Source organism: Phoxinus phoxinus (assembly GCF_949152265.1).
Source record: "Phoxinus phoxinus genome assembly, chromosome: 13".
In the NCBI taxonomy this organism is placed as follows: domain Eukaryota; kingdom Metazoa; phylum Chordata; class Actinopteri; order Cypriniformes; family Leuciscidae; genus Phoxinus; species Phoxinus phoxinus.
Window position 1 is genome coordinate 15,593,956 of NC_136888.1, and position 12,669 is coordinate 15,606,624.

General features: G+C 38.4%; 1 protein-coding gene across 10 annotated transcripts in view; it reads right to left on the bottom strand.

Annotated features, from left to right (window-relative positions):
* The window catches only part of nrxn3a (neurexin 3a), a 271,016-nt gene that overhangs the window by 62,112 nt on the left and 196,235 nt on the right, over positions 1–12,669 (bottom strand). For all 10 annotated transcript variants that reach the window (XR_013800086.1, XR_013800087.1, XM_079633503.1 and 7 more), the window contains one exon: positions 10,581–10,762. Coding sequence is in view for 8 of the 10 variants with exons in the window: in XM_079633503.1 (XP_079489629.1) it covers positions 10,581–10,762 (182 nt within the window). In the remaining 2 variants the exon portion in view is untranslated. The remainder of the gene's footprint in view (positions 1–10,580; positions 10,763–12,669) is intronic.

A 12,669-nucleotide genomic window follows, 5' to 3' on the forward strand; every position in this document is an offset into this window, starting at 1 on the left:
GTGAGGCATCTATAAATCAAAGCTGAATAAATCTCTGTGTAAGTGCTTTTGTATTTACAGCATTGAAGAAGAAACATATATTGCCTTATGGTTATGATTTTGTTATATACCAGTATGCTGCATTATTAGATCATTTTGAGATCATTTTAAGACAGAGCAATATGATGAAACAAGCTGAGTTCATGAGAGCAAAAATGGAAAAACTCAAGCATTAGCTGTTTTATCCAATCCAGCGTGCACACAAATTTCAGTAGAAACTTTTAAATTTAAAATGTTATTATAATTAATTATATACTTTTATTAAACAAAATATTTTGAATAATGCAATACAATTTGTATATACACTACCGTTTAAGAGTGCGACCATTTGGGGTCGGTAAGATTTGTAAAGTGTTTTTAATAAAATGAAGAAAAGATAAAACGCTAGCATAAAGGAGCAGGGATATTTTTTTATTGCGTTTGATCAATAACACAGCTCCTCTCACCCCACCTGAGGGTACAGCTTGAGGGGGAGGTCACTCCAGATGAACATTTCCTGTCTGATTTCTGTACAGACTCCCGGTTACTGAATAGCAGGGGAGGCAGTCAGACAGACGCAATTTTTCCTAGAACACACAATTACCATCTTCGTGAGGTGAATGCAAACCGACACAATGAAGTACTTTTGGAAATAATACTTCCAGTTGCGCCCTCCCCGAGATTTTCGGTAAATATAGAAGCATACATGGAAAGAAGAAAGAAAATCCAATAGAAATGGCCTCAGCGTAGTGAGATGAGCCACCTGTGTCTTTCATCTGTGCCATCGAGGAGATCGGACAGTTTATTTGGCTGGAGCGGTTTTGATTGCTCATAAATCTGCACATCTCGCTTGACAGCATATGCTGTGTGGAAAGTGGGTCATGTAGGGAAGGTCTGGACTGAGTGGCAAGCCTGTCACAGATTAAAACATGTGGCTGGACAAAATAATGCAAATTTGTGCCCTGCGGCTGCCAGCTTTCTTTAATAAGAGTTGAGGTTTGTTGCCAGTCCTTCGGGAATTGCCAGGAAGATAGCTGGGGAAGCTTTGCCACCATTATCATTAGCTGGAATACATTAACATCGGCTTGTGCACAGTTTTCAGGTGGACAGAGTAAAAGTGTGCATGTACCAATCAACGTCAAGGTAAATGAGACAACTGAACAAAAAAATGATAATACTGGGAAGTCGCTAAAATGAAACCCGTTCTGAGAAAACCACACGAGGAAGCGTCAATTTCCTCCCTGTTTACGTGTCTGAGATTCCTAAACTGAACCCTGAGGATCAATGCACTCTGATCGGAATGACCTTCCAGGGCATCTGCATTTTTTATTCTCCATCTGCGTTCACATTATGCTCTATTTCAGACATGGCTCGCATTCATCTGCTTTCAACTGCTGGCCAATTTAACGCAATTTCCGAATCAAAAATACCTTAGGGGGATTGCGTTACACCACTCTCATTCTCGCATGTAGCCACTGCGGAGCCTGAGAGCACGCTATCACAGACCCCAAATAAGACATTAATTGTAAAATGATTTGCTGATTAAAAAAAAAAAAAAAAAAAAAGAGTGACTGTGTGTAGACATATAAGATACAGCAGTTTTACCCCCCAAGTCTGAGGCAAAAGAATCCCTGGATGAAATATATAATATAATATAGTGTAGACATGATAACTATTAGGCAAAATCAATCAATCATACTATCTAGCTCCATCCATCCATCTATCTATCAAATTCTTATTTTGGTTGATACATCAAATTATTTCCACACAATAGTGTAACAACAGCATAAGAACAGTTACTATAAAACATTTAAAAAATGATTCTGCTGAAGTTGTCTCTTTCTGTGTATTTTATTTGTTTGTTTTCAGCACTGAGCATCTTTATAATATGAAGTGATATAGGTAATTTAAAGCTCATAATATCTGTCACATACTGAGAAAAGATATTAAATATAGACTTGCTACAGAATACACATTTTGTTTGTACAAAGAATATTGATTTTCTAAAAAAAAACACTATAACAGTCAATAATTTTTTTATTGATAAAATTGTATACATTATTGTATTTATTAACTACCAATGTATTTACTTTGTCTGTCTTGTGTTACTCTTATTATTGTTTTATGTGCACTAAGTTCAACGGATATAACTGATTTGATTAATACTCAATATAAACATGTACCGGTATGCATATGTGGCAAAGACCGTGTCATTTCTGATAATAAGAAAGTGATTATTTATAGAGGTGGCCAGATGAAGGTTTAAGCTACAATGCTAGAGTGTTTCGATTTTCAAACAACATTAGAAGGTAATATTAGACTCTGAAATATTGATTCATAACGCAGCAGTATGAGAAATTAAAGCTGGATTCTTTTGATGAGGGTGACCATGAAAACAGAAACTCAGAACGCATTTAGAACAGCCTCCTTTATGTCAAGATCATTTATTCAGCTGGGCTTTCTTACCACATTAACCATACAGCACAAAGAGTTGATCAGAGCTGCCAAACCAGCTGTGCACCTAAACTAGCACATGCTGCTAAATGTGCAGGTGAACTAAACAGCCATGCACGTAGAGGAAAGATGTAGAAAATGAAGCAGAACGATTGTATTGCACCTGCATTCCTAAGCTACAGTTGGAATAAGGCCATGTGTGATTGTTCGGTGATTAGCTCAGATGGATTATGGAAATAGACTTTGAAAAAGAGAGTAATGCAAGTTCGACAGCAGCCTATAATTGTATCTACTTTTGTTTCTAGCAACTGATTAACATTTGTCACAGGGGTAAAAAAAAAGCTGTTACTAAGGAGTTTTTTCCCCCTTAACATTAATAGAAAACATGGAGACACAATAATATTCCTGTTTTATGCCCCATCTGTTTATTGGGTGGTTGTTCCACTGCCCAAATGACCTGAGTCGACTAAATATCCAAAGGTCTTCAAAAACTGAATGTGTATTGTTCTTTTGTTTAAGATACTGTAAGAAAGAATACATATAAATACCAAATTGTAAATGTTGGAGTATCAGCAAAATGCTGGTATTTTATATAATATAAATTCTGTAAAAAATTCTATCAATTACATAATTTTAATGAGTTACCCGAGTCTTATTGGGTTAACACTATTTACAAAATAGATAAAACTGTATATAAAATAGTGGTAAAACTTGTTAAAAGATCCTGTTCTTAAATGCAAAAACTATGAAATGCATCGACCTTTATTAGAAATGTGTTTTCTTTTCTGTCATACAATGCACTGTGCGCAGCATCAGAAGCAGATGCAGTTTCATTACGGTATGCAAACTTCATGAAAACCGGATGCAAATACCCCTGCAGCAGAAACAAATGTCAATAACAAACTCTTTTATGAGGATTGATGGCTCAAATTTGAAAACTAGTTACGTGAAGACATCGATAAATTACCCAGTTACCTGCGACAAATTCCTCTGTGGATTTCTACTGTATCAACAGGTACTTAAATATTTGCATTTCTAAACCCCCCCAACCCCCCACACCCACAGTGTTTAGGTTTCGTCACATCATTTCTTCACGTCTTAAGAGTCTGTCAAAATGAAGTATATTCCCCTCTCTTTGGTATAGAAACTGTGAACTCCGAGCAGCAAATGGAACAAGCAGGGTAATTGTGCTCACTTTTCTCACTCAAAATCGTTCTGCACTTTAAGGCTGAATGGAAGCGGAGTGGGATGCTTGTGGCAGGGGCCATTCAGCGTAGGGAGGTTTGCAGGATTGAAAATCAACTGGCAATGTGTAGTTATGCTGCTCACTGATTAAAAGAGATCAACACCATTGATTTTCTGTACACTTAAATCATTCTCTCTTATAGGATTTCAGTCAACAGCTTTGGTGGCGACGACTGTTGGTGTCGGAGCCATTTATCCTTTCTCTCTTCTGTCGATATGTGGAAAGCACCCAGCGACATAATTCAGTTAAAATGACTGGCCTATCATTGGACCATGTCATTTTAAGGCCCCCGTCTATTTGGCCAAAGTGCACGTTTCTAAACCGAAAAGACATTGGTTAACATTATTTAAAACGGGCAATATTTTGCTTTGTAGGGGGTGGAAAAGACCTTTAAAGCAAATTGAAACATCCCATCCACTCGTGTAGCGGTAATACAACATGGGGGCACAAGCAATTTGTTGAAACGCTTAGTTTTTTACCCTAATTACACACTTACTTCCAGCTGTGCAGCTGGTGGAGGGAAGCCATTTGCTGTTAATGAGTATCCAACGGACTTACAACAAATACGTAATGCTGTGCAGGCGCTGCTGTTCGTATTAGGGAAGGAAGCGAATTCAAAATGCGTTTAACTTTAGTCATTTGAAACTTTCTTTAAGTGCTTAACTCTTAAGGAACACAGAAAAAACAGAATGGCAATTTGAAATGAATGTGTGATGTGTGTTACAATCAGCCGGAAAAGCAGAGACTGCTTCACGAGTGTCTGTCCTCACCTCTTCTTCTCTCTCCAACAGAAGACGTCTAAATTAAAGGCATTTATAGCAGGAGCTCTTATCCACAGCGACTTACAAATATCCATGTGAGACTGCCATGGTCAAAAGATGGCAAGCATGCCGGCATGAAGGGTTTACTAGTGGTACAGAAACAGCTAAGAGGCGAAAACTGTATGTGTGTGGGTTAGGTATATACGGTGTGGGGATGAAAAGTCCTCACAAAGATGGCAATATCCGAAATCCGTTTTTTGGGGGGAGTCCCCATGAGGAAAACGGCTTATAAATCATATCAAGTGTGCTTTTTGAAAATATAAAAATGCAGAAAGTTTCCTGTGATAGGTCGGTTTAGGTGTAGGTTTGTAAAGTATAAAACACATTCTATGGAAAGTCCCCATAAAACATGGAAACCCTACGTGTCGTGTATGTGTGTGTGTGTGTGTGTGTGTGTGTGTGTGTGTGTGTGTGTGTGTGAGTGTGTGTGTGTGTGTGTGTGTGTGTAATGATTGGGCTTATGATTGTCAAAATAATAATCGAAAGCATGATCCAAAAAACCTATATGAATGCAAAAAAGGGGATCACAATGACTTGATGGTTTTCTTCAGAGTAAAGGCAGCTGTTGTATCTATATCAAAGCAATGAAATGATAATTTAAGAACTTGATTACGAATGTTTAAATGTTGCAGTAATGTTAATTTGTTCAATTTCTATGTACATGTACAAAAACATAAAAATAAACTCAATATAACTAATTATAACTATAGGGCCCTATTTTAACGATCTGAAACGCAAGTGTCAAAGTGCAAAGCGCAAGTAACTTTGTGGGCGGATCCCGGCGCTGTTGCTATTTTCCCGGCGGATAAATGACTCTTGCGCCCGACGCAAATCTAAAAGGGGTTGGTCTGAAGTAGCTTCATTATTCATAGGTGTGGTTTGGGCGTAACGTGAAATAAACCAATCAGAGCGTCCTCTCACATTCCCTTTAAGAGCAGGCGCACTTGTTCCATGGTGGATTGCTATTATAACGGCGGATTTGCCGGCGCACGCCAGAAGCGGTTCACAGCCGAGGAAACCGACGTTCTCGTCAGGGCCGTAAAACACAGAGAAGTGACACTGGGGATGATGGGAGAAACCCACCCAAATTAGGTTAAACAGGCGTATAATTTGGGTAAATGTGTAGCCTAATCTAGATTTTTTTTTATTTTTTTTATCTAGATAGATCTTTTTCACATCTTCACGGACACAACAATGATTTCCCTCGTGTGTTAATATTTTTCCTTGTAATAATGTATGATTTGCAAAAATGAAAACTGCTGCATCTGTTTATATTAGAGAATCAAAGTGGATGCGGGTTAACATTATGGCCAAGCACGCGCCCTTAAAATACCACATCACTAACGCGCAACGCGCCACTGTCTTTAGACTGTTTTTTTCCTGATCAATGGCGCAATTGCTTTCTAAAACTGGAAAATAGCACCATTGAAGTTTTGCGCCGGAACACACTCCTCTTTGCGCTGAACCGCCCCCGCGAGCGCAAGTTCATTCCCTAATTTACCGACGTGCGTCTGTGGAGGGAAAAGTCCGCTGTGCGCGGGTGCAAAATAGGAATGATACATGCGTCGGTGTTCAAAGTCAATTGCGCTGGGTGCAAGATAGGGCCCATAGTGTGTGTGTGTTTATGTAAGAAATTTTAATTTGCTGGAATCATTTACAGATTATCCAGTAAAAACTTTTCCACCTGGATTTTTTTTGAGGGAATGAAACTAGTCAAAGATAAGGAACATTTTTACTGATTGTCTATGAAAGATTATATGAAATATTTATATATTTTTGACACAAAATATAACCAACATAGCTCCAAACCACTAACCAAATTTTCACAATACATCAACTTTCTGATGGATACAATCTGTCTGTCCCACCTACCTTTACCAGTTTCATTCAGAAATATTTCACACTAAAGATGCAGAATGGGTTGAATCATGTTTTATGTTAATTTTGAGATCACGAGGGCTATGAAGCGAGGGTGTGAAAAGACCTGTTATGATATTTGGATGAATATGTCACATGGACAGAATACATGGTGAGAAGCAGATGGCACTTCTGTATCTTCCACTTCCTCTGACTGAAGACACATCAGATGACTTTAAGAGTGAGAAACGCCAAAATTGACAGCGGACAGATGTTCCTTGCTTTGATGGAGCATGTGTGGAGATGTGTGGACCTTTCAAGTTAAAAGCGTAGTTCACCCAAAACTGAAAAATCTGTCATCATGTTCTCTCACCCTCATGTCATTCCAAAACCATATGACTTTCTATCTTCTGTTGAACATGAAGGAATATATTTAGAAAAATATCTATTTCTTTCTCCACACAGTAATAAGTCAATGGGGTCCAATGTTGCATTAGACCCCATTTTCTTAGTGACAGTCTTCAAAATATCTTCTTTTGTGTCACACAATATAGAAAAAGAAAGGCATACAGGTTTGGAACAGCATGATGGTATGTAAATAATACATATTTTTTTATTTTCAGGTGAACTGTACACTTATCTACAGTAGTTATACAAGTTCACATATCGTAATTAATAATGCTAGTCACGAGGCAGTATTTCAGGTCTCAATTTTGATATTAATTTGATTATATGGTTTGTTTAAGGCCAGATATAAAGTGATTGGTTAGCAGAATCCATCACAGAGTTTGCCATTTCCAGAGGTGGCATGTTTGAAGGGCAACAGTACTGACATTTCCCTTGTTGCCGGAAACTGTCTAACAAGGGATTCCATGGTGTCGCCAGCCGCTCAGTTCAGAAGTGTAAGAGAGACAGACGTTTACAGCTGAAAATAGCTCACTCATTATCAGCGCAGAATAAATGAGTGGAGGAAGCCTTCCACCATCAGCCCAAATAAAGCAGTGACATTTTGATCCATCGTCACCTACTGTAATACTCTTCCTAAAGTTGAATTTAAACACATTAGAGGTTTTAAATGTTCTGAGGACTAAACGTTTAGCGCACCAATCTAAAAAGAGCGTAATGTGTCCTGTATAGTGTTCCAAATGCAAAGATTAATTCCACTCCAGTTCATGCTAATCAAAGGCAACTCCCAATCACTTGTTACGTAAGTTTCGAAACAGCCTGTAAAATACAGGCAGCTTAATTCCCTTTACTCTAGAGTTGTGCTCTAGATTTAGTTAATTTGGCAGAAGAGGCTTATTTCCATCAGCACTACACTGCTATACTGGGGAGGGTGTGTATGTGTGTCCATGTGTGTTATAAAGGGTAAAGGCAGGGGGTGAGGGTTTAGTGAAATGCCCTTAGTTATATTGCCCATTACAGAGCTCCAAGAGTCCCAGTGGACCACCAACGTGGGCCACAATAAAACTAGTGGACAGATGGAGATAGCCAGAGAAATATTCCCTATTCACATTCTGACAAAAAATAGACAGCCGCCCCCCATTAAACTACAAGGTCACTTGTTTATGTACAAACGGGATAAGATATGACTTTTTGTTTGTTTGTTTGTTTGTTTATCAGTCAGATGTTTTCAGATATGTGGTGAACCATTTATAAAATTAGGAAATACAAATCAACAATTGTTTTTTTCAGTGGCATGAAATAAATATGGCTAAAAGTATTACAATTATTTTGAAATGAAACATTCAAAAAGCACATATAAGTGTGTGTTTATCCACATTCTGTTGGCCATATATTGAATGTAAAAAAAAAGAAGAAACACTCTAATGACCTCATTGTTCATTTATGAGTAAAAGACCCCTTGGTGACAAACATTGTCTGAAAATGAATCCTTTTGTCTTTCAGAAAAGCAGGTTAATTACAGAACCAGCATCTATTACATGAGTGCTGAATTATTTACATTATGGACACATCCGGCCAAATAGAAGCCTTCGCCATGGATCAAATGTAGAAAAAAAAGCTGATGGGCTTCCGTGTGGTGTATGTATTATTATTTTTTAATAATTTGAAAAGAACATTGAGCAGGTCAGCAAAATAAAACACACCACTTCTGAAGTAATTCACAGTTGTTATGGCTGATCTGAGGAACAGCTTTTTATAATGTAGCTGTGTGGAGTGACAAACTTCTGTGGCATTGACACAATACAAAGATTAATGGAAAAGCGAAGCAGTGCAACTCAAAACAGAGCACTTTGAGATACATCATTATTCCGGGATTGATTATTTACAAGGGCATGCAACAAAAAAGAAAAAGAAACCACCCACAAGGTATCCACTCACAGAGCTGTTGTGTTATATAAAATACAAAAAAAAAATGCGAACACCGTTTCTACAGATTATAATCTGTCCTATAATCAATGCAGCTTCTACACTGGAAGCATATGCTGCGTTGTGTTGATATGCGTCTATTCTTGACAAGCTCCAGAGCTACTCCGGCCACTAATTATGCATGTCTGTATGAAATTAAATTAATTTACTTAAGAAATATAAGAGTATGTGTTTTATTTCCTTATAATTATTCTTCTAAACTTCTCACCAATAAATCAAAGCCAATTCATAAGGCTTATAGTCTGTGCTTTATTAGTTTAAATTATCTTATAATATATATATTAGATTTAATTGATATGCCATCACATAAATAAATTATATATTGAAGTATATTGAAGTAAAAACATTTATTTTAAAGTGTGATAATATTTCACGTTCTTGCAGTATTTTTGATCAAATAAAAGTAGAGCGGAAGCAGCACACGCGATATGTTCCCAGGACCGGTATACTGCCCAACCCTACAATGGACGATCCTCGTCTGTATTTGCAGTACACAAGCTGCAGTTCAACTGCGTGTGACAAACGCTGCCAGTGTGAAAGCATGATAGGTGTGTGCTGCTTCTGCTCAGCTTAGTCACAATTTTGCGTATTTCGGTACTGGAAACACTGCTGTCCCGAAGTACACTGCTAGGTGGCTGTGTGCTACCCAAACTGAGCATCTGTCGCTTGACCATCTTTACTACGTACAGGGCATCAAGAGATCAACAGGTGAGTGCATCATTCAAACTAAATCTAGTTTAGACTTTTATACTTTCAACATTGATCAATGCACATGCATAAGATTGCATCGTTTAAATAACATGAAAGCTCTAGTGTGATGCCACACTAGAAATAATTTTTAAAAGTATTTGTGATGTGTATCGATTTGATAAAGATATTACGGTATTAGATTGTGGTACCGTAGCCCTAGTCTGCTGTGTCTCCTTTTCCAGGTGTTCTCCTCTGACCATTGTCTGTCACGTGCTTTGATTTATGATGGGCAGCATACAGTGATGCAACCATGTGTTCCCCTTCCACACATACTATGTATTAGGGGTGTAACGGTTAAAAGAACTCCACCCATTGTTCGGGGCGCACTTGCACCGCGGTTATTCTCAAATCTGATGACGCATCTATAATCTGGTTTGTTGAAAATAACAATGCGTAAAACAGACCGTTTCTCTCATGTATCTTTCTGTTGATGGATACACATGCTGGCTCCCCAATAATACATTACAACAGCGATAATAAAAAAACATGAACAAAACGGTCACTCTATGTAAACTTTGTTTAATGCGAGTGCCGTATGCTTGAACATGTTGCTTGTAGTTAGATTATTTGTTCTACTTTTTATTTTATTTGTATTTGACAGTAGTCCTTTTTTCCCTGAACATAGCACATACCGAACCGTGAAACATGGAACACCTCACTTATATTTTATGATTTTTATGGTGAAATGTGCTGTTTCGTGTTAACTCTGGTGTATTTTAGCCAACATGGGCACTGAAAAAAATACAAGCTGCTTACGCTTTGCTTACACATCTAGTGTTAAACGATGTACAGCTTCAGCACTTCCAGAGAAGACAGACTCATGCTGCGACAGCTTACTAGTCACATCCAGAGTGAACAGGGTTTCAGATCTCTAAACGTCTACTGTGTGCTCTGGCTACTTCCAAACTTGTTAAAGGGTTGTAGAGATATTCAAATGTAAAATGTTTGTTGTTGACCTTTAGTATTGACATTTCTAGATGGGGGCGATCAGTTTAGGGTTAGACTGGTGTTAAGGGTCGACTTTAGAAAAAGCTCTGACTTACAATGTGGAGCATGAGGTAGTCTCCCAGGCCGGGGGCACTGTCGATGCGGATCAGGATGCCATCCTTGAGAGAGGTGCTAAAGCCCACTGTCAGCCTGTCCGTACGGGTGCTCGGGCGCTCATTGGCTGGCCAGTTAAAGGATATGACGCCACCTCCTTTTCCAAAGATATACGTTGTTCCAGCTGTATAAAAAAACAAGAAGAGATGCAAAGATTAGCTTATATAATACTGACACTTGACTCTGAACGTATTTAAACTGCGAGACATGGAACTTTTTATGGAACTGTGTGCAGAAGAACCTTTTCATAAAAAATAAAAAATGAAGTGTGACAATTAAAAATCCTAATACCTAATAATAGCCTATAGAAAATGTTTCTATCATGAATTTTCAGCCAAAGTAAACTATAAATTGAAGAGGCCTATATATACAGCTTGGGGTCAATAAAATATTAATACTATTAATTTGAAAGAAAATTATACTTTTATTCAGTGAGGATGCATTACAGTGATGGGACAGTAAAGACTTTTACATTGCAACAAAACAAATCTATATCAAATTTCCATTTAGTTAGTCTATTTCTATTTATTGAAATTCACAATTCACTCACATGTCATTTCAAATGCAGTAGACAAATAACAGCAAAATATAAACCAGAAAAAAACGACACGTTGTCACATCCAAACCGCTACTGGAACTAGAAACCAATGACATGTCACTAAAATGTCCTCTTCAAGTTTCCACAACTAGGCCAAAGACTTTGAGAAGAGTCCTGACATTTTTAAACAGTCAGCGGCAGCTCTTACTCGCGTTCTCGTAGCACTAGCGATCAGACCTTAAGCATGAATAATGCCCACACCTGGGTCAGAAAAGTCATAATTCTTCAGGCTCATATTCTCAGCAGAGCCTGCTGGAAAATGCTGTGACCTATCCAAGTTAAATATAACTCTTTCCAGGGAATAACAGCCGGCTCTTTGATGAATGAATTCTGTTATTATCATGCATTATACTTGGGAAAAGGTAAACGCAAAAGGCTTCACCTGGAATAGAGGTAGGGCAATAATTCTTTCTGATTTGACCGGTGCATTCTGAAACGGTGTCGCGGTAAACAAAAGCACTGTTGGTTAAACTGCAATTTCACGGGACTATTTGTTTTGGACAACAGTTGCAATGGTGGGATTGTGGTGCAAAGCAGTTCTGTTGATCTTCCCTCCGCTTGCAACACTCCACCAACAAATGGCTGCATGTACGCTAGGAAGGAAGACAGCTGGCAGAACTGCCCTCCACTCAAGGGGCCTGTCAAGTGGAACATCTGGCCCTGGAGCGGATCATGCACTCACACAATATATCGGCCCCCTCCATCTCCAGCAGACACGGTCCCTTTATGGCTCTCATTCTCAATTTGAGTCGTTGACTTCAGCGAATCTTTCCCTTGACAGCTTGGCAAGTCATCGGGGCAGCAGCATGTAATGTATATGCAAGATGCGTCCAGGCGCATTAAGAAGTTATGAATTTACCGTTACAGGCAACGCATCCGTCATTAACTTCTGACAGATCGCAACAATACAGAACGGCAAGTCACAGCTGGAGATGCGATGCCGCCATAGGTGCAATCTTTTGCTCACGGACAAGACAGAACTGAACCTCATTTGCACTTATATGTCTGTGTTCGAATGAAAATTATTCAGAGGTAATGCATTTAATATCATAAGCAGAGGCACGAATTCTTTTGCTATTACGTTTTTACTCGGAAAGCACTTAAAGGTTATTACCTTTCCTTTTTTTTGTTGAATGATTTGGAGGTGCTCTAGACTCGCGCTGTTATGTCAGACATGTAATGACTGTGAGGCTTTTAAAACAATTAAGAAACCTAAGTGTGCCATTCCTTTCTGCATTTTGATGAGCTCGCCGATATTTTCCGTGATATATTTCGGATTAAGACGTACAAGGGAAAAACAGCGGAACATTTTAATAAAGAGGAAGGAGTGTCAATGGTTTACTCAAAAGCAGTGCCTGAATGGAGGATGTTCTTTAATAAATTAGCTGCCAGCTTCTAACAACCCAGCTAATGTGAATGTTAACCTGATAAGC